The following is a 22,884-nucleotide window of genomic DNA, read 5'->3' as shown; positions in this document are numbered from 1 at the left end:
TATGAGAGAGCACTAACTCTGTAGCTGAATTCTTGATTGGTGTGTTTAGGGGTGCAGAAGAATACAAGATGAGGGGTGCAGCCCCACAAGGCACCAAAGATGCACATAGCAACTACAAGGCTTCTGTAGGCTGGCAAGTAGGTCTTACAGAATAGAAAAGGAGATACAGTAACTGGGCCTGGGCTATAAAGACAGGTCCTTAAAATGCTTAGTTAGGGAACCTCATATGTGGGTTGTGAAAAGCCAACAAACATGGGAAAATGCAGCAAAACCTTTCTGTCTCATTCAGTGCTGACTGTAGTGTCTGGCCAGTAGTGAACACTTCCAAAATTTCCATGTATGAGATAGATTGATGGTTGAATTAATGAAAAAGTGTAATGACTAGAAATTTCTTTTTAAGACTGTTCTATGGCTGAAGAGGGTGGAGTAAAGAGAGGGACTAGAAAGACCAGGAACCTAATTCTCACCTTCCAGGCTCCTGATGCTTTGTCTGTACTCCTCCCCACATCCTCCACACAGCAACCAAACTGACCTTTTAAAAACATGACAGGGGGTGGAGCAATGGAGCAGAACTTAAGAGCACTTGCTGCTCTTGCAGAGGACTTGAGTTCAGTTTCCAGCACCCATATTATTGGCTCATAGTTCCAGGGGAATCCGATGCCCTCTTCTGGCCTCTGCAGATACTGCATGCATGTGATCCACATCAAATAAATAAAATCCAGCCGGGCGTGGTGGCGCACGCCTTTAATCCCAGCACTCTGGAGGCAGAGGCAGGTGGATTTCTGAGTTTGAGGCCAGCCTGGTCTACAGAGTGAGTTCCAGGACAGCCAGGGCTACACAGAGAAACCCTGTCTTGAAAAACCAAGAGCACTGACTGCTCTTCTACAGGTCTTGAGTTCAATTCCCAGCAACCACATGGTGGCTCACAACCATATGTAATGGAATCTGATGCCTTCTTCTGGTATCTGAAGACAATTACAATGTACTTGTGTACATTAAAATAATAATAAAATCATAGCATACATATATTTTTTTTCTTATTTCTGTTCATGATGAGATCCAAACTCTTAACAAGGACCAGTTTTGTTTTTTTCAGGCGCCCCAACTCACTGTAAAGTCTATAGTTGGTGCTCTCACTTTGTGCCAGCCACTCTCACAGCCTTGCATGGACCCCATGTTAGGTCCTGTATGTTCAACTACAGCACTCATCTTCCATTTTATACTTCTAATAAACTTCAAATAGAAGTTTATCGTTAGAGGAATAACTCAGGAGTCTATGTTATTATGTTTTTATTATGTTGAGTATATTATCATACAAACTCAAGTGTTATGACTTAGTGATTATCAGCATAAATTACCCAGTCAGATAGGCCCAAGTGTAAGTGGAAATTCTGTCTCATATGCATAGGATAACTTGGTCACTTCACCAGATTTTGTGAGTTACCTGTATTAGATAATTTTTTCATGGATCCAGGCAGAGACCTGACAGGAAGCAACTTAAGGAAGGGACGGATTGTTTCACAGTTGGAAGGTACCCAGTCTGTCATGATGGGGAGCGCATGGTGGCAGGAACAAGAGGCATCTGTCTGGTCATGTTTTCCTCAGTAAGAAGCAGAGAAATGAGCGCTGGTGCTCAGCCAGCTCTCTCTGTTGCATAGCCCTCTCTCCCAGGCCATGGAATGGTACCACCCACATTTGGGGTGGATCCTACCTCCTCTGTAGACCTAATCTAGAAAATCCTCACAGACACGCTCAGAAGCTTGTCTTTTGGTGGTTCTAATCCTGTCAAGATGACAGTTAATACCAACCACTACACTGCCATTTTATTTTTATTTATGAATAAAGATAACAATGACAATTAAAAGAGAACGTAGAGAACCAACAAAACACATTTGTGTATATGTCTGTGTGTATTGAAGTTGTGTATATGTCTGTGTGTATTGAAGCTGTGTATATGTCTGTGTGTATTGAAAGCAAGATAAGTCATCCTTGTAAGTGCACTGCAGTGTGCGTATGTGGAGAGCCTCCACTTTTCTTAGGAACAGCATATGTACCTAGATTTTGGGGCGGGGGTGTTTACTTCACATATATATTGACTATTGTGCTGTAAACAGAAATGAATCACATCATTTATTGTTTATTTGTGGTAGCTGGGCTCAGACATGGGCAAGTGGTGAGCTCACTCTGTAGACCAGGCTGGCCTCGATCTCAGAAATCTGCCTCCCAAGAGCTGGGAATAAAGATATGTGCCAACACAGCTCTGTGAAAAAGAACATTTTATTACTTTATGGTCTGTTCTGTGTGTGTACATACGGATGATTTGTCGCCTGTGGTGTGTGTGCGCTTATGGAGGATCTGTGGTCTCTGTGTGTGCACGTATAGAGGACAAGAGGCAGCTTGCAGGATGGTTTTCTCCTGTCACGTGGGTCCAGCCATTGCGACTCAGGTCATCAGGCTTGGCAGCAGCACCCTTACCTGCTGAGCCATTGCACTGGTCCTCAGAAACAAATAAATAAACAACATAAAAACCAACAAAAATAACCAATCAATCCAAGAAACAAAAAAATGTCAAAATAACATTGCTTGTTAAGGAGCAAAATAAAATGGGAGCCTCGTTAAAATGTACTTTGTCTACCTGGCTGCCATTCACTGTTTTTCAGAGAAAAAAATTCCAAAGAAAGATGAGTGGCAGGACTGAAGACATTTCAGGGCTAAAAGGAGAGAACAGAAGGGGAAACTGGGAAGCACCAAGAACCACCCTCACACATATGATCTGTCTGGCTTTGGCTTTGGCTTGCTTTCTCTTAGGTGGTATTCTGTGGACCAGTCGGCACTACAAGACAAAGCCCACTCGTGGCATCGGAAGATACAGACACTTGGTGAAAGTGCAGGAGGTAAGAGGCAAGTCCTGTGTGAAAAGAGCAGGTCAGGGGTCACAAAGATGTGACAATTGTGTGTGTACAGGTGGGTTGCAGTAGAGCTGTAAAGGCTATAGAGTTGGTCCTCGGTCATCTCTGGTTGTTTAGTTTGAAATCATACAGACTGGAGGTGGTTCTGCCAGCCTGATTATTATACCAAACCCCAATTTCCCAGCTTGTATTATTTATGATACTTCTGAAGGCAAAGATCTTCTTAGTACTTGTTCAGCATGGGCCTCAGAGTGGAAATCATAAATTAACATTAGTTGAGGGGTGGAAGAGACTTCTCAATAGGTAAAAGTATGTTCTGTTCTTAGATTTGTAGACCAGGCTGTCCTCAAACTCAGAGATCTGCCTGCCTCTGCCTCCAAAGAGCTAGGATTAAAGGTGTGTGCTACCATAACCCTGCTGTATGAACTGCTCTTGCAGCGGGCCCAAGTTTGGTTCCCCAAACCCATATCAAATGGCTCCTAACAGCCTGTAACTCCAGCTCCAGGGGGATACAACGCTTGTGGTCTCCATGGGTATCTGTAGTCATGTACACATACCCATACATAGACACATGCAATTAAAAACAAAAAATAAATAAAATTTTAGGTCAACGTTAGTTGAATGAATGGCGTGTGGCAAGTAGGGGATGGGTTGATATTTTCAGCCAAATAACTGGTTTTTAGAGTATTTACAGATGTAACTATGTATGCGGCCCTTGGGTCTTTGGGCATGATAACGGGGAAGCACTACCAAACATCATTCAGTCATTTCACCTGTTTCTCTGGCCCCAATGCTTGATCGCTTCTGTGGATGATTAAATTTCCCTGCGTGAGGTTGGGAATTTAGCTCAGTGGTAGAGTGCTTGCCTAGCAAGAGCAAGGCCCTGGGTTCGGTCCTCAGCTCTGGAAGAAAAAAAAAAAGACAAAGTAAATTTCCCTGCGTGTGAGGAGGCTTTACTTTGGCTCTGAGTCTTGAGTCTGTGGCTTCCTGTAAGCACTACAATTGAGAAGATTTTGTTGGTCTAGTTAGAAAATCTTCAACAGCTTTCACTACTGTAGTTTCTTTTAATTCTCCCATACAACTGTATACACACCATTGCCTCTCTCTCTAAAGCAGAGTACAAAGCACTATATTTGAACCTCATAGCTGCTGAACTTGCCATCAAAGAATTTCATAAGAAGAACATTCACACTTGAGACCTATGTCAGGCAGGCTCCCCGCAGGATACATGTTCAGGGTTGGTTCTGCCCTTTTAAGCATTGAGACTCTGGATAAATTAGCCCCATCTGTTTAGGTCAGAGAGATGCTGAAATTAATTATATGTAAAAAATATTTATAGAGACATGAAATTATAAGCACAAGACACCATGCCGGCTGAGTTTATAGCTTTTGTCTATATTATTCCCCTGGTGGTATGGCTCAAGTCTAGGGCCTTCTTTGTGGTGGACAAGTGTGCTATCACTAAGGTGCATACCCAGCCCCCATAGCATTTGTCAGACTTTCCATAAAGGTTATAAAACATTGGCTCAGAATAGTTCAATAATCTCTCAATTCAGATATCATGAATCTTTGTAACATTTAATGAACAGAAGCCCATTATTTCATATGCCTGTTGATGCCTTGCCTATTTAAAATTGGTAGGAAAACAGGTTCTTTTTTTTTTTTGGTTTTTCAAGACAGGGTTTCTCTGTGTAGCCCTGGCTGTCCTGGAACTCACTCTGTAGACCAGACTGGCCTCGAACTCAGAAATTTGCCTGTCTCTGCCTCCCAAGGGCTGGGATTAAAGGCATGTGCCACCACACCCAGCGAAAACAGTTTTTTAATGGCTTCTTCTCTTGCCTCCCAGGTCCCCTGACTTCCTATATTGTGGCTCTTGCTTTTCAAGGCCTCTCCTATGCTTTCTCCCTTCCTCACTTAAGAAAGTTCTCAACCTTTTTTTTTTGTTTTTTGAACTTCCAATTCTCCTGCATAGGCTTCCGGGGGTTGGGATCCCAGCCATGCACCACTACCCCTGGCTCTCGTCAGCCTTTAAACTGGGGCAGAAATGCATCATCCTCTGAGAAGCCTGCTTGGGTCTCTTGCATGGAGTTATCTGTTCTCCCGTGAGCTGCCACAGATCCTTGTGTTCCCTGTGTCCTAGGACTTACTGTCTGTTTTGATGGCTTCCTCCTCTTCTAGATTACAAGATACCTAAGAGTAGAGGACAGGTGTAGGTATCTCTTTTCTTTGTGTCCTCAGTGTCCAGCTTAGGACCTGGCACCAAGCAGGGACAATATAAAATATCGATCTGAGATGAAGTGTGGTTATTGGGGCTGTTCTGGAGGCTCTGTAAATAATCTCTTAAGATCTCTAATAACTGTAAGAGAACCCATGGTTTTACTCCTCTGTCAGCTCTTGCTGGTAAGGGTGGGCAAAAACTTGCCTCCAGAGTACCTGTGAAATAAAGGGTAAAAATGTTGATTCTTCTACAGAAGTGGTTAATAATTTCTTTTGCGGTCCATTTGGAGGACCAGAGTATAATCCTATGGGAACATAAGGTGGGCCACACTCCCCAGTGTCACCCCAGTAAATCCAGGCTAGCCACAGCAGTGTGGAGGTTTATTGGACAATCACCTTCGTCCCTGGCACTTTTTTCCTAGCCTGCCTTCCTTTCTTGCCTGACTGTCCTTGTGCCGCTAGAGTAGGCTTCCAAAGCACAGCTCTGTTCATATTTATCCCTTTCAGACGTCTCTAATAATTCCCCATGGGCATTCATTAAGGCCTGGACTCAGCAGTAGGAATAAAGGAGAGGAGGAATACAGGGTGGGGGTGGGGCGAAGTACAACACGATTACATAAACCAGGAAAAGGAGGTTGAAGCTCAGTGTAAGGCATATGTTCGGCATTCACAAGGCCTTGAGTTAATCCCCAACAACCTCCCCAACAACAGCCACAAAAAACACCACGGAAGGTTTTTATAGAAATTAGCATCTGGAATTATATTCAGTTAAGCTTTTGTCTGTGCTGTACCCGGGCTTAGAGCCGAAGGAAAATAATATCACTGTGGCGTTGGTAATGTGGCTCTGTCCAGGCAGATCTAGGCCAGCATGGAAGAGCAGGGGATGCCAAGAAGGATACTGGAATCAGCTTTCTTTGCTCTCTGTAAGCAGTGCCTTTGAAGAGGCCTGGCACTTCCTTGGCTACAGAAAGCCTCCTGCAGTCCTCAGAGGAGCTCCCTGACCCTGCTGGGCTGTCACCCACTCCCTTCGCTCCCAGACTTCATTCTGCCTCTGATGGCAGTGTTTACTGTCAAGGTGAAGAGTCCTTCTGCCTGGGAAATTGTTGGTCTATGGCTGGCTTTCCACTCACAGCAAGGCCTGGAATCCTGCAGCTGCCACTCCTGAAAACTTTAGTAATGCAAAGGAACCTGCTCTAGATAAATATCTGCATTGCTGTTAAGTAGTTCTGGCTTTTAGTTCCTAAAGACTATCTTTTCTGGCTATGTAATTCTGAAAGAGAAACCTTAACATTTCTGGCTTCATATTTTTCTCATACAGAATCAGGATTAAAATCTGGAATATGTGTTGTCTATATTAATCTCTTTATATTCAACATTTTGTTCAAGAATCAGAACATGTCATGAGATTCTTTGGTCAGAATTACTGTATTTGTAAGCCCCCTTGTCTGTCCTGCCCCTGCTTCACTGCACTGGATCCCTGCTCTCTTAGGCTGATCTGGAAAGTGACGATGCTCTGTCAGGAACAGTACTGTGTAACTGCTATACAGGGACAATGTAAGATACATAAGTCTTAGGTTTTCTTTTGGAAACAGAGTCTTACTATATAACTTAGGTTGGCCTTGAATGTGTGACCTTCCTGCCAGTTTCCTGGGAGCTAGGATTATAAGGTATGCACTACAGTGATTAGCTGCCCCACTCCTTTGGTGCTGGGGGTTCAGCCTGAGCCTCCTCGAGACTAAGAACATGCTATATCTGAGCTGTACCTCGACGCCCAGTTGTCTTTAGAAATGATTTTCACCAGCAGCAAGACTGAATAAATCTCCAGTTATTATTGGAAACGGTGTGATAACAATGTGATCTAGACTAAAGCATGGACACAGCACTCAACAGAACAAAGTACAAGTACAGAAACATCTTATTACCTGTGGATATTTAGTATATGACAGAGGTGATGCATTGCTGTGATGCTGGGTCCTTTGACCTGATTGCTCGTGTGAAAAAGGTGACTCTTGACTCCTGTTTCATGGACTACTAAAAGTGGACTGTAGACTGGCCCCCGGGATTAACTTGGTGGAAAGAAAATCGATTCCCTCAGTTTGTCCTCTGACTTCTACTCATGTGCCATCCATGGTATGTGCGTGCATGCACACACATATATACATACACACTGGCACCATCGGGCAAACAATAATATCAAGCAAACAGACAAAAAACATCTTAAGTTGAATTAGCTAACCAATGGAGTACCAATGATAATCAACACTAAAAAATGAAAGTAATTTTTTTTTTTTGGCTATAGCATAACAGCATAACTATCAGTTTGCAAGTTGAGAAACAGGGCTAGAGATGGGAAGTGAGCCTCAAAACTAGGTAATGGCAGAAGATAGTCATGTGTAGGTAGTCTTGTTAAAATAATACAAGCTCTATTCTTGAACTGGCCATTGGTAAGGGAAACTGCCTATTCCTGCCCATAAGAGTGTTAGCATCTCAAAAGGATAAACTGAAGGAAAAATGGTAAACAATTTTACTTGAAAGGTTGGTTTTTTAAAAATATGAACACATTATGATTTAATTATTATTTCTTCTTATTTATTTATTTATTTATTTATTTATTATTACATAAGGTTTTGGGCTGGAGAGATGGCTCAGTGGCTAAGAGCACTGATTGTTCTAAGAGCACTGATTGATTCTTCCAGAGGTCCTGAGTTCAATTCCCAGCAACCACATGGTGGCTCACAACCATCTGTAATGGGGTCCAATGCCCTCTTCTGGTGTGTCTGAAGAGACCAATGGCGAACACATAAAATAAATAAATCTTAAAAAAAAAAAAAGTAAATAAGGTTTCACTCTGTAGCCCTGGCTGGCCTGAAACTCTCTAGGTAGACCTGGTTAGCCTTGAACTTACAGAAATCCACCTGCCCTAGCCTCCAGAGTACTGGTGGGGAGTTAGAAGCCTTCCCCACCATGCCCAGCTGATTAAATTTCTTATACAACACTTTGACTTATTTCCTTTCTCTTTGTTTTTTTTTTTTTTTTTTATTCAGCCCAAAAAGAAGAAAGCAAAAGTAGAACTGAGAGCCATTAATGTGGGGACAGATTATGAATATGGGGTTTTAAACATCCACCTGACAGCATATGACATGAGTCTGGCAGAAAGTTATGCCCAGTATGTCCACCGCCTCTGCAACCGGCTGTCCATCAAAGTCGAGGAAAGGTAGGAAGGATGCCTTCGCCTGGCGTGTTCCTGGTCTGGGGATCATGTTTCATTTCTTCTGTCAACTCAGGTTTTGGTAAAGTAATGTACATGTAATGGAAGTTAGGGTTTAGGTACATGCCTGCCACAGTCAAAGGACAAGACAGATCACTAACCTCAAAAGTTCCCTGCTGCTCTGTAAAGCCTGTCACCTCCCCTCCACCACCCAAGGTTTGGCAACCACTGATAAGTTATCTAGCCCAGGTTTTAAGTTGATTAATTTATTAATGTATTATGTGTGTCTGTATGTGTGTGCTCACTAGTGCCTTAGGGCACCTATGGCGTGACTCGTATGTGGAGGTCAAAGATCAGCTTGCAGGATCAGTGCTTTTGTTCCGTGGGTGCTCTGTGGGCATCAGGCATGCTGGCTGGTGCCTTCCCGATGAGCTTTCCTCTCATTGCCCTCTGTTCCTGTTTTGATGTCTTCAGAATAGCATGTAAATGGAACCACACAGTAGACAGCTGTTTGTATCTGACCTTTTTCACTTAGCATAATGTGTTTAAGTTCATCAAAAAATGTTTTTGCAAGTTTTAAAAGGTTTTGACAAAATACATGTGAAACTAATAATTTTACTACTTCTAAAATTTTGTATTGCATTTCTGTATTTATTGTGTATGTGTGGGTCTGGGGGTAAATATGCCATGTGGGTCCCAGGGGCTCAGTTCATCAGGATTGGTGGCTGACAAATCGCCTTTACCTGCTGAGCCGTCTCACCAGCTCCATCTTAGGTGTTTTTAACTCGCATATGGTGCAGCGATGGCAAACTCACTCATAGTGGGCAGTTGTTACCACCTCCAAACTGAAACTCCGCACTTACTAAACAGTAATTCTGCTTTCCCTCCTCTGCTTATCCCATAACTGTTGCCCCTTGACCCCCCCCACCACACACACACAAAACCTTCCTACTTTTTGTCTGTTTTTGATTGCCTTCTAGAAGTAGAATTCTACTGTATATTTATTTTGTGACTGGTTCATTTTGCTGAGCATAATGTCTGTAGAATTTGTCCGTGTTGTACCATATGTCAGACTCCTTTTTTAAGACTGAATATTCCATTATACCCTGTATTTTGCTTCTCCATTCATCTGTCAGTAGATGATTGTGTTCAGCTTTGATTTTGAGATAGAGCCTCACTATGGTAGTCTTGGCATGTCAGGAGCTCATATGAGACCAGGTTAATTTCTCAAATTTATAGCAATCCTCCTGCTTCTGCCTCCAAAGTATTGAGATTATAGGCACGAGTCACCACATCCAACCTGTTTTCTTCTTTCTTCAAGACAGGTTTTCTCTGTGAAGACCTGGCTGGCCTCAAACTCACAGAGATCTGCCTACCTCTGCCTCAAGTGCTGGGACTAAAGGCATGTGCCACCACTGCCTGACTCTAACCTGTTTTCTTAAATGGTTCTTTAGAAGGGTAGTGTAGTGCTTATTAAGTTTGTTAAGTTTGAATTGTTCATTTTTCTTTTATGGTTTATGCCTTTAGTGTCATATATAATAACTTACTGTCTAATCCACAGCGGTAAAAGTGTTTACTAGCAGTCCTTTTACATTAAGTCTGACCCATTTTGTACTATTTTTTGTATATGGTGTGTAATTTGTGTTTATCCCATCCTTTTCAAGAGAGAGTCGGTTTCTTTTTTCTTTTTTCTCTTTTGCCTTTCTTTACTAATATGGCTGTTCGGTTGTTTCATCATTTGGTGAAAGGACTTTTTTCCCCACCGAATCTCAGTATCTTTGGAAGCTAGCGGACCACGAATACCTGTGTCTGTTCCCGGAAGTGATTTATGTTACGTTGGTCTATATATCTGTGCTTACACTAACACTTCACTATTTGAGCTACTAGAACTTGATAATGCAGTGTTCTTTTTTTAAAATTATCTATAATGGCCTTTTGTTTTTTTTCCATTAAATATTTTTACTAACTTGTTGATGTCTATAGAAAAACCTACTGGGATCTTTTGAGATTGTGTGTGGAAATTAGAGATCGGTTTGGGGAAGATTAGAGTCCTAACAAGTTTTTCCACTGATTCAGGCCTTTCTGCCTGCTCTCCCTCTCATGTGTTCTTTGGATCTGCTGGAAGACAGCTGGCATTTAGTGTCTGTTCCAGGGCCTCTGCCTTTCATGCCTTATCTCAGGGTTTCTGACGGCTCACAAGTCCCCTGGTTGGCCTTAAATAGCATTAAGTCACTTGATGAGAAATGGCTTTCCTTTTAAGTTCATACTCAATTCAATTACTCCAAGGAGACATGCCCAGAGTGACTGGTGTGACCTGAACCCCAGTCTAGCACTTCCTAATCTTTGCAGCAGAGGCGGGTGTCGGCCTTGGAATCTTGGATGAGCACTGCTGTCTTGCTAGGATTTATGACATGATTTTGTTTTCATTGTATTTATTTTTAACTTGCCGTCTACTTATGGCAGCTGATATGGGTCTTCATTAGTAATCATGATGTAAAGGTAAACTTTTTGCGTTGTCATTTTCCTTTGGTGAAAATGTTCTGTGAGCTGTAACTAGAGGACACAAGTAGAATCAGTTCGGTTATAATCAAGATATAAACATTTCAGTCATCCTGAATTCTATGCTTCTGCAGTCAACTCCTTTCCCACAAATCCTTGCTAACTTCTAATCTGTTTCCTTTCCCTTTGCCTGTAGTTTTGTCTCTTTCAGAATGCCATATAAGTGGGAAAAAAAACCAAACAAACCATGTTCCTTTTGAATATAGCACTCCTCACTTAGAATAATACAGTCAAAACTTACCCATACTTGTCTGCATCACACACTTTGCTCCTTTCTGTTGCTCAGTAGCATCTCATTATAAAATGTGCTTCAGTTCCCATTTGCTAATTGAAGGGTATTTATGCTTCTAATTTTTGGCAATTATAAATAAAGCCACTACAAATAGGTATGAGTTTCTGTGAGAACAAAGTTTTCATTTCTATGTAAGACTGTGATTTATGGTCAAATGGTAAATATGGCACAGTTTGAATGTGTAGGAGACTCTGCAAACGTCTTACCAGTGGCTGTACACCTCCTCCCTCACAGCAAAGCATGAATTCATATGCTTATACAGCTCACATTTCTTCTTAAAAGTAATTTTTTAAGTGAGATGGTTTTTTAAAAGGGTAAATAACAGCTCAGGTAGTTTGTCATGATAGCAAGATTATAGGTAGATGCATAGCATGTGAACATACAAAAATGACCATTTCTTTTTTAATATTAACACATTCCCATTTTACACACCAGGAAACCAAAGATCTGAAAGACTGAAGTCTTTCCTTCCCCTCTTCTCACCCCTCCCACCCTCTTTTCCTTTCTTCTTCTCTTTATTTTGAGATAGGGTTTTATGTAGCCCAGGCTGGCCTTGAACTCACTATGTAGCTGAGGCTGATCCTCCTGCTTCCCTCTCCAGGTCCTGGGATTAATGGCTCATACCCCCATGGTTTAGTTAATTCCGTGCTAGGAATTGAACCCCAGGCTTCCTGCTTGCTAGGCAAGTACTCTAGCAACTAAGCTTTATCTTCAATCCAGCCCTGATTTTTTCTTAGGTTCCATCTTGTTTATTATTTCTCCAAGAAAGCTTATTAATAAGTTAAATCCTTCTGTAATATATTCCGGAGAAATAAAGGATATACAAATTCCTTTTCTTTACGTGCATTTTTTTTATCCTTAGACTTATTTTCTATGATTTTCCAGATTATGTTCTGTATTATGTTAAATTCTATAAGGCAGGGGCTGCTTCTGTCTCCTCAGTGGCCCAGCCCCAGGCCCTGGCCTGGTCTGCAGTGCATTCTAGGCGCGGAGTAAATGGCGGTTGATTTGGATTGTGCCCCAGCCCTCATGGCCATGCTTCCTAGCACAGCGGGATGAATGGCACCCTGGTTTCTGCTTCTCTCTTGGCTCCTCGCTGCAAATAGCTCAGCATAAAGAGCTGTTTGTTTTCACCCAATCTCTGCACTGGCTGACTGAGCTTTGCCAACTGTTGTATCACTGCACATTCACGTTGCCCAGCTTTTCGGAGATGAATTTGTTTTCTCATGGTTTTCATTTAATTTTTCCTCTGGAGTGGGGATGGAGCTCTGAGGGTACTACTGTCTGTGACCTTGAGTTGGAATTGGGCTGCAAGCGCAGCTCGCAGCTCGCCAGGTTTTGTTCTGCACGGGGTCTGGAATGCGCAGCTGCTGCTCCTGCGGCAGAGCAGAGCAGAGAGGAGGCCTCTCTCCTGATTTGCCTGCTTCCCTTTGCTAAGCAGCTGCCTAGGGGGACAGAAATGACACTCAGCTGACCAGCCTGTGTTCATGGAGAATGTACCAGTGAACATCATTAGCTCTGAGGCAACTCATCTTTCCTCTTTTAAAAAAAATCTACTTTCAAAAAAGAATTTTTTTTTTTTTTTTAGAATAGCTTTGTGTGTTTCTGGATAATTTTGGTTTTGTTTTGGCAGCACCAAGCTTTGAGTGTGAGCCTTGTGCATGCTCAGCAGGCCTCTCCCCAACCCCGGCTTTCCCCTGGTATTTACTGTGCTAGGGGTGGAGCCCAGAGCCTTATCTGAAGTCCAAAGAGCGCATTGACAACTGGGTTGACTCTTCAAATAGTTTGGTTTTTTTCTCTTTTCCCTTTTGTGTCTCTGCTGTTTGATCCGATTTTATTCATTGCAGGAAAACTGGAAAGTGCAGAGAATGCAGATGAGTGAACAGAAAGGACCTGTACTTAAGGACTTAAAGGCGTATGCTACTTTGGAAGGGCCCGTTTCCTCAGTGTTTACTTACTTATTTATCCATTTAAAGTTAGTATATATCCAAAATGGCCTTGGACAATCTAATCATTCTGCCTCTACCTCCCAATACTGCTGGTATTACAGGGTTGTGTGTGTGTGTGTGTGTGTGTGTAGGCCAGACGTCTTCCTCAGTTGATCTCTACCTCATTTTATTTGTTTGCTTGTTTTGGGGGTTTCGAGTCAAAGTTTCTCTATGTAGCCATGGGATTGAAGTTGTGTACCACCACTGCCTAGCTCCTAAGTATATTTTTAAAAATTATTTTCTTTTGTATGTATGACTGTTTTACCTGAGTGTGAACCACATGCATGCCTGGTGCCTGGTGAGTCCAGAAGAGGACATTGGAGCTCCTGGAATTGGAGCTACACATGGTTATGAGTTGCCGAGTGGGTGCTGGGACTCAAGCCTGGCTTCCCTGGAAGAACAGCTAGTGCTCTTAACTGCTGAACCATTTCTCCAGCATCCTAAGTACATTTTTATGTCCTGTTAAATCACTACTTCACCCATGAAGCCATCCCTGGACCCCCTTTTCTCTGAGATATTTGACACTCTTTGAAGGCACAGACTTCATTTGTCCCTAGAATGCCTAGGGCAGAGCAGGCTATTAATAATTTTTTATGGTTACATTTATTTATGTGTATGTGTGTGCATACGTGCATGTGCCCAGCACAGCTGGAGGTGAGAGGACAGCTGTGGGAGTCAGTTCTCTCCTTCCACCATGTAGGTCCCAGGGATTGAACTTAGATGGTCAGGCTTGGTGCCTGGTACCTTTATCCACAGAGCCATCTTACAGGCTTACAATGTTTTGCATTGCAATGTAAATGGCATGGTTAGTGGCCATTCTAGCCAGTCAGTCTTCCCTGCAGACTGCTCAGAGGGTAGGTAGCCTCTCATACTCTCTACTGCTAACAAACTCCCACAGAGTTATTTTATGTGACCTTTCATAAAGAGTCTATGGTTGTGTCCCCACTTTTAAATATTATGGATTGATTACCATATTTGTATGGAAAGAGGCAATCCGAGATTGTGCTGGGGTGGTCCGAGCTGCTGTTTGGAGCAGGTACCTCAAGGAGTCCACAGTACTCAGGAATTCACAACCATTTGTCAGAGCACAGGAAACTGCTTTTGAGGGTGTAGGATGGCAGGCAAGTTGCTGTGTAGTCTCAATCATGGCTGCAAACCTGTGACAAGGCATGTTCTTCTCACTCCCTAGCTGAGAGACAGACACACAGAAAGAGGGCTGGATTGACCTGGGAGTCAGGCAGGGAGTAAGGGCGGGACTGGTCTTAAATCTGGGACCATCAGGTTTCTGTTCCGATTTTGGTCACACTAAGTGTCCTTCTGTAGAGGTCCATCCATAGAGACCATTTGATGAAACTGTGGGACGTAGAACATTGGGGGTTCTATTGTCAATATTAGTATTTCATTCTCTTCAATTTGATGAACTTTTTGGTGAGAGGAATACAGTATTAATACCGTACTTCCTGCTAAAACATTAGTTTATTTTTACCACCACACCTGATCCTCAGTGTCCTCACAGAGGCTCAGATTGTAATTTCATTTACTTACGAAGCTCAGGGGGAGAGGTATCTCACCAAAGCACGGATTGCTGGTAAATGGGAGACTCCAGACACACTGCTCTTTTCCCTGTAGAACTTGGCCTACGGAAGCTAATAGAGTGAGCACAGACTTGGCAGTAGTGATTTCCAACCGAGGTGACTGCCAATCATTCTGTCCCGCGCCGGGGCGGGGGGGGGGGGGGGGTGGGGTCCTGGTGACATTCAATGGATACAGGCAGGAATACACACACAGACCAGTACCCACAGTAAGAAGTGCCCGGTCTGGAGTGTTACTAGTGCTGACCTTGAGAGAAACTTCCAGAACTGGTTAGGTATGCCCTCTTATTTCTCCAGAAAAAGGAAGTGGCCAAGGCTTCCCTCTAAAGCCTGCCTAAGTGCTGGGCTGGATTCCTTTAGAATTGGCTCCTTTTTAGTAGCACCAAATAGATATTATCAGCAGGTTACACTTAGGGAATTGTGTCAGGCAAGTGTGGCTGGGGACATAGAAAGGCACTGAGCACAGTGTGTCCCCTCAGAGTTTAGAGATATCCTGGAGGAGATAAAGGGTGCCTGCTTACTTAACACTGGCGGCAGGTAAGCATCCTCATGGAGTAATGGCTGTACTCACCGATGACCCTGGTTAAAGTGGTGCTGCTGGCTTGAGTGGACACTCTAAACAGCTAACTCTTCCTCTGCAGCTATGCGATGCCTACCAAAACCATGGAAGTGATGCGACTGCCAGACCAAGGCAACAAAATGGTCCTAGACTCCATCCTTACCACCCATGAGCGAGTGGTGCAGGTAAGCACTCAGGGTGCCCAACTGCTTTTACTCCTCTGGCTCCCTCCCTCCATCTTTTTCTCCATCTGTCATTCTTCTCTTACTATTATTGTCTTCCCTCCCTTAAATCAGTGGTTCTCAGCCTTCCTAGTTCTGTGACTTTAACACAGTTCTTCGTGTTGTGATAACTCCCAACCATAAAGTTATCTTCATAAGTATTTCAAAACTGTAATGTTGCTATTGCTATGAACCATAATGTAAATATATGTGTTTTCCAGTGGTCTTAGGTGACCTTATGAAAGGGTTGTTTGACCCTCCCAAAGGGGTCTCAACTCCCAGGTTGAGAACCTTTGCCTTAAATGATGTCTGCATTCCAGAGCTGGGCTCTTGACTCCTCTGCCTCTCCTGTTATGAAATCACATCCATTCCCCAAGCTTCCTTGTATACCAATAACACACAAACCTAGGTGTACACAAATATATAAGCATATATATATATATATGCTTTTGTTGGATCCTCCACAATGTACTCCCTGACCTCACTGCAGGGAAAACTAATTTTTCAGGGGACAACTTCCCTCTTTCTAATCCTTTGAGCCTGGTGCTTGATCCTTCTTTGTCTTTGTTCATTGATCAAATTCCTTACTTTCTTCCGATTAAAAGTCTTTGAGATCCATATTTTTCACTTTATACCCATCCCAATGTGACCATTTACTTTTCTTGCTTTCTTTAGCTGTAATAATTTGTCTTTTCTTCTCTGCAGAGATAGGAGGGTCACAGCCACACCATGATAGAGGTGCCCAGAGTTGTTAGGAGCCCAGCAGCTCTGACATCACCTGCTGCCTTGTAACTTTACCGATGGAGTTAACATGCTGTGCAGTTTACTCATTGAAAGTATACAATTGATAGGTTTTTGTATATTCAAACAGTTATGCAACCATTACTAGTCAGTTATAGAACATTTTCATTACCTCTGAGATAGATCCTGTGTCAGTCAGCAGTTGCTCCTCTTTCCAAGCCCTCCCTAGCCCCTTGCAACCATGAATCTACTTTCTTTCTCTGGATTTATTGTATTTTATATTAGCAGAATTATACAATTTGTGGCCTTTTAATAAAGCATGGTATGATAACACATGCTTGTAATCTGAGCAGTTAGGAGGTTGAAGCAGGAGGAGTGTTGTGAATTTGAGGCTCGCTGGGCTATATACACTGAGATCCTACCTAAATAAACTAAAAATTCCACCTTCCCTCTGGCTGGAATACAGACACGCCCTTAGTACACACCTTTAATCCCAAACAAGGAAGGTAAAGTTTGTAGAAGGAAGTACCATGCTTGAAAGTGATGTCTAATTGAGTGGCAGACAAAGTGACGAATCAGAGAAAGATTTGACAGAATAGGATCTGCCCAACTCAGGAGGTGAGAGAGGAAAGGGAGGCTACTTAAAGACCGTGCAGAGGGAGGGAAAAGAAAGGAGTTTTACCAGAACAGTTATACAGAGACAGGTTACAGAGAGAGCGAGAGAGAGAGAACTAGCTAGACACAGGTGAAGGCAGGACGAGCCACAGCATGAGAAGGAGCCAGAAGGTTAGAGCATAACTGAGGCTAGAAGCTTCCAGGACTAGGCCTAGGTTAGCAGACTGAGGCAGTAAGCCTCAGAGGCAACAATTACATCAGGTGAATAAAAGTTGCAATGATGCACCAGCACCTGGCCAGTGTGGTAAACCTGAATTGCATCAGAAAATCAGTATTGGTCTGGTTGTGACATCCACTGCCTATAGGAACATTGGCCATGACTTTCTCAGCAAACACACACCTTCACAAATAGCCAGAGAAACCCTGCGGGGACTGGGCTCAGAATCCAGCTCTGTGTGTCAGCCTCTCCCTCACTGGAGTTGCAAGGGAGCCCAGGCACTGCTTGCGAATTACCTGGCCTGCAGTACACTCTCTTAGGCATCTCTCTTCATTTGCAGATCAGCGGTCTGAGTGCTACATTTGCAGAGATTTTCTTGGAAGTACTCCAAAGCAATCTTCCAGAAGGAGTCAGATTGTCCGTGAGGGAGGTAGGTACCAGTGTGGGAAGAGGCCCCCTTGTGGCCTACTTATGCTCAAAATGAGAATAAAGAAGTCTCTGCTGCTTAACGTTTGAAACAACAGAGAAATGTGTATTTCAGCCTAGCTGCTATCAAGAGAGGTGTGCAACCTGGTGGTGGGGTGACCATTCACTCTGAGGCCTCTGAGGTATCAGGGATGATGCTGTGTGTACCACAGGAGTTGGCTCCATCACAGAATTGTGACATGACCCATGACCTCCAGATTCTCTCCCTTCAAGTAGCTGTAAAGCAGAAACATGGTTTAAGGTTATAAATGTTATAATGCATCAGAGCATGAGAGCCTCCGGTGCTGCCTTGCCTTAGAGAGATGTTTTATAGACTGACAAGGTGTGTTTGTACCTCCATTGAATGTATCTGGTAAAGAATAGGAAACCTACAGAAATTAACACCGTTAGACTAAATGCTGGGTGTCAGTCAGGCCTAGTTGCCATGACAGCCCTTCTTAGGATACAGTTCCCATTAGGTCATGTTAACCTGGTGTCATCGCCTCATCCAGCTCCCCCCCCCCCCCCCGGTTCTGTCCCTGCTTATCTGGTAGTTATTTCAGTTTTACAGAGATCTGTGGGTAGGGTAAAATGTGCTGGTCATACTAAAAATACTACATGTAATCCCAGCACTCAGCAGGCAGAGCAGTCAGACTGAGGTACTTTACAAACCAGATGGCTTGAGGTCAGGTCCCAGGACCACATTGTGGAAGAAGAGAACTGACTCCCAAATGTTGCCATCTGACTTCCCATGTGGATGCATGCACAACAAAAATAGATGTAATTAAAAACAAAAACAAAATAAACAAATTCCTAGACCTTATGGCTCAGTGATAGTGTTTACCTCATATGTGGAAGGCCCTAGCCACCGCCATGATCATGTGATACGTCTAGCATCCTGACAGTAGTCGCTTACATATCTGTCTTGTCTCAGCACACTAAGAGGAAATGTGCTTTGGCCTTTATTCCTGGTACCCGATTCAGGTCTATATCATGCTACATACTACAAGGGCTGACTGTGAGTGACCCATTGTGGAGCTTACCATGGGCCCTTTTTGAATGCCTGTGTGTGGGGGTAAAAACTGCTCTGTGGTGACTGCCTTTTTTTTCCCCTTGTCCCAGCACACTGAAGAAGACTTCAAGGGAAGGTTCAAAGCTCGGCCGGAACTGGAAGAGTTGTTGGCCAAGTTGAACTAAAAATACTGCAAGCCCTTCATGTGATTGTTGGTCTCCGAGAAGCTGCTCCTGCAAGATCAGGGTTAAGGAGGAGCGTGAATGCTCGTGCTGGGAATGCCTCCTTGCATCTGTGCCCCGGGCTTGCCAGTTACCACTTCCCATAACAAAACCTAGGACCTTCTCCACCTAATAAATGTCTGCTGTTGCCAGTGTGTGTGTGTTTGTGTGTGTGTGTGTGTGTGTGTGTGTGTGTGTGTGTGTGGCTTTGGCTGTGTGTGTTTATCAGTTATCTTGTGAGGTATCTTTAAGGAATTCTGTTTCTCTTTGTCTGAACATGTTCTCATCCTACCATACTGTTTTAGAGTGAATTCATTCTCTAAAACAGTCTGATGTAAACTGATTGTTTGTTTGAGACACTGTCTATCTGTAGCCTTGGAACTTACTATATAGATGGGGGTAGTCTCAAACTCACAGAGATCCACCTGCCTCCTTTCCCCCAATTTCCACCCTCCAAATGCTGGGGTTAAAGGTTGTATGCCATTGTGCCCAATATGAACTCATCTCTTAAAGTAATACTACAGCATGGAGGTTTATGATTAAGTAGAGATTGCAACAAAAGCAAACTCTGTATTGGTCTATTTTTTGTTGCTATAATGAAGTTCCTGCATCTGGGTTCTTTATAAAGAAAAAGGGTTTGACCAATTGTAATAGTACATACCTGTACGTTCAGCACTTAGGAGGTGGAGGATTAGAGTTCAGGGTCATCCACAGGTACAGAGTGAGTTCCAGGACAACTTGGGTCACATGACATACATACATACATATATACATACATGCATACATACATACATAAAAGATGCTTGCTAAATGTGATTGCATGTATCACCCCAGCATCCAGGAGCTTGAAGCAGGAGGATTGCAAGTTTAAAATATTGAGGGGAAGGAAATCTAACAGCAAGCTCTTGCAAGCTGTGAGTGAATCACCAGCTGCCAACTCCCCTCAAAAGTCATAATCCCACCATACAGACCAGAAAACAAGTTGTGTGAAGTTACAGTAGCTTACCAAGGAGAACAACTCACAAGTTTTCTTCCGTAGAAGGCTGGATACAACATGGGCTGTCTGCTTCCCCTTATAAAGGTTGTCCTAAGGAGGAAGGGGCAGATGTTTCAAGCTGGAGCTAGATGTGTGCTCCATTGGGTTTCATTATATGTGACCCTAAGAGAGTCTGTTTCTCCTCAGCCCTCGCTGCAGAACCCAGTGAAGCTTGTGACTGTAGCCTCGAAGATCTATTGGTCAGACTATCTCCCACCCCTCTTACCAGGTAAACAAATGTTAAGAGCCATTTCCATTTCTCAGAGCAGAGTAACAGAAGCCTTTTGATTCTAAGAGGAGGATACATCATGAACTAGGTCAGTGCCACAAGTTCTCCAAAGTGACAGAATCCAGTCGCTTCCTGCTTACGAGATAAGCCTGACTCACCCCTCAGCCGTGATGGGAAGGAAGCCTCAGACTGGGAAACAGGACCGAATCCTGCTGCCACTCTGCCAAGAGATGTCCTGTGACCTTGGGCAAAGCATGCTCTCTAGAGCCTTAGCTTCTCTTTACTCAGAGTCCTGTGGGCTGGCTAACTAGTTCCTAAGTATTTCAGCTGCAGTGTGTTGTCAATAAAATCCCAAGTCCTGCTCCCACATACTGGTAAATAGCAAGTCTGGGTAACCAGAAGACTCTGCCAGGTTCTGAAATGGAGCGCATGTGACACTGCCCGTGTGCATTGGGAGCAGAGCAGTGCATATATGTGTGTGTGTGTGTGTGTGTGTACACATGTGCATACAGTTATTTACCTGTGAATCTTCACATTGTTATATACCCTGAACTTTGCTCTCATTGGCCAGATACTGTTATTTTATTTTCCTGATAGAAATTCAGCAATAAGCAGTTCTAATCCAGAACATCACTCTGCACTTGAGAAATTCTGCCTAAAAGAGTTCACATGGGAAATCCTGACCTGCTGAGCATGGTACTTGAATTCAGTTGTTACCCCCACCCCCACCCCTCACCAAACTACTAGCCTTAGTGGTGTTTTTAGTTTTTTGGTTTTGTTCTGTTTCGAGGTAAGAGTCTTAACATGTAGCCTTGGCTGGCCTGGACTGGCAAAATGCTTCTGTGTTTGCAGACACATACTTGCCCCAAGAGACTGGTAAGGGAATAAGAGCTACTGTGTACCTTGCACAAGGTCTAGCTCAGTAAGCAGCTATTCTACATGAAGACACAGATGCTCAGAAGCAAGCACACCAGAGTCACCTGGATTATATTCTCAGAGAAGCAACCCAGCAGCAACATCTGAGAAATGATAAGATTCAAAGATGTGGATTCTGAAACGGTGTATTTTAGTCACAGAGAAAAGGAGTGAACCACTTTGGCCTTTTGGGAACTGCAGCAGTACTGAGCCTCTGGTCTTCCATTTCTAGGACTAGTGGATTTAGGGAAGGAGTGATGTTCCAGTATGTATTGGCATGAGCTAGACCTGATAGATGCTGTAGGCAGAAGTGGACAAGGACTTGTGCTTGTTTTTTCTGTGCTTACATTTCTCTGTGCTGTTTTTAATCCAGATGCCTATATCACCTGGCTGCTGCACCTCCCTGTAATAACTCATTCTCAGACCTTTTTGCTCACTTCTGGGACATTCCTTTGCAGATAGTACCCAGATTAAAAAAGAATGAATTCTTTAGAATAATAGTTGCTAAGCAGGAGAAGATGGTTCCCTACTTCCCTGCAGCCTTAATGCCTGGCTGGAGCAGAGGAGGGAGCCCTGGCTTTCTCTGCAGAGGAGATGTATACAATTTCAGTTTGGATTCACTCCAGTTCTCTTTGGGTTTCTAAAGTCAGCAGCTCAAGGATGCAGTCTGGCCACTTCACTGCGGGTGGGCAGGAGGGAAGAGGACCTTACTCATCTAGCAAAATGCACTACAGTGCGTCTTTATACCAAGCACAAGGCCAAGTCCCCAGGCAAGGACCTTGCAGGGAGGAACTAACACATGAGTCTTCCCTAAGCCTCTTGAAGAGGGCCACCCGGCTAAGAAGTCCTGTAATCAGAGTATTAGGGAAAAGTTCCCCAACTCTAACAACTCCAGCAGGCTAGCCTTGACAACCCATCCCAATGAGACAATTAGACTAACGGCCGTGAAAAGGTAGGGGTGATTTAGTACAGTGGAAAGAGGAGCCTGTTTGACTTTATGGACTGACATGGACTTTAGGTTTAAATAAAAGCATTGGGGCATAATTAAGTAGATCTGTTCACAGTCTGGTCTCCTTGATCTTTGTCTCAGCTCTAGTTCTGTAAAGTGGCTTGAAAAAATCTTGGGGCTAGAGAGGTGGTTCAGTAGTTAAAGGCGCTTGTTGCTTTTGCAGAGGACCTGGCTTTAGTTCCCTGCACCCACATTGTGCCTCAAACAAAAGCAACGCCAGTTCCAGGGGATCTGATGCTCTCTTCTGGCCTTGGTAGGCACCAGGCCCACACAAACACATACATGCAGGCAAAACTCTTATGCATATAAAATAAATATTAAAATTTTAAAAAGTCTTTGTTGCTTGAGTGGATACACTGTTTTTGTTCTTTATTTTGTTTCTCAAGACAGGGTTTCTCTGTATAGCTCTGACTGTCCTAGAATTGCTCTGTAGACTAGGTTGGCTTCAAACTCAAAGATGCCTCTGCCTCTCAAGTGCTGGGGTCAAAGGTGTGCACTAGCACCTGCTCGGCAACACACTGATACTTATATATGATCTCATTTATTTGGATTTGTTAAGACAGGAACTCACTCTATATCCCAGGCTGGCCTACAACTCAAGTATGTAATTCAAGATGGCCTCAAACTCCTGGCAGTTCTCTTGCCTCAACTGTCTTAAGTGCTGGGATCAAAGGTGTGGATCCCAAGATATCTGGAAGGAGGTGTTTACTTCTGCTCCTGGGTGCAGCCTCACCTCACCATTTTGGAAATTCCTCTTAACTGTGTATGTGGTGGTGGTGAGGGTGTCCTGTCCTGTCAGGCTTTGGTGTTCCTAGAACCCAAGGGGACTGAATTTGGTGGCAAGTTTAAGACAATGAATATGCCTGTGTCTTCAGCCTT

General features: G+C 43.5%; 1 protein-coding gene across 9 annotated transcripts in view; it reads left to right on the top strand.

The window, feature by feature from the left end:
* Mrpl48 (mitochondrial ribosomal protein L48) overlaps window positions 1-22,309 on the top strand; it is a 62,523-nt gene extending 40,214 nt beyond the window's left edge. For 5 of the 9 annotated variants that reach the window (NR_003559.2, NR_153424.1, NR_153425.1 and 2 more), the window contains 5 exons: window positions 2,809-2,894; window positions 8,171-8,340; window positions 15,407-15,509; window positions 17,459-17,548; window positions 18,706-22,309. Coding sequence is in view for 3 of the 9 variants with exons in the window: in NM_198831.3 (NP_942128.2) it covers window positions 2,809-2,894; window positions 8,171-8,340; window positions 15,407-15,509; window positions 17,459-17,548; window positions 18,706-18,780 (524 nt within the window). In the remaining 6 variants the exon portion in view is untranslated. The remainder of the gene's footprint in view (window positions 1-2,808; window positions 2,895-8,170; window positions 8,341-15,406; window positions 15,510-17,458; window positions 17,549-18,705) is intronic. The other 4 variants (XM_030242767.1, XM_006508021.4, NR_153428.1 and 1 more) reach the window with 3 other exon arrangements.
* Window positions 22,310-22,884: the final 575 nt, after the last annotated feature.

The sequence above is a fragment of the Mus musculus genome, chromosome 7 (genome assembly GCF_000001635.26).
Source record: "Mus musculus strain C57BL/6J chromosome 7, GRCm38.p6 C57BL/6J".
Classification (NCBI taxonomy): domain Eukaryota; kingdom Metazoa; phylum Chordata; class Mammalia; order Rodentia; family Muridae; genus Mus; species Mus musculus.
Note: the sequence above shows the minus strand (reverse complement) of the source record. Positions and strands in the feature narration are given on the sequence as shown.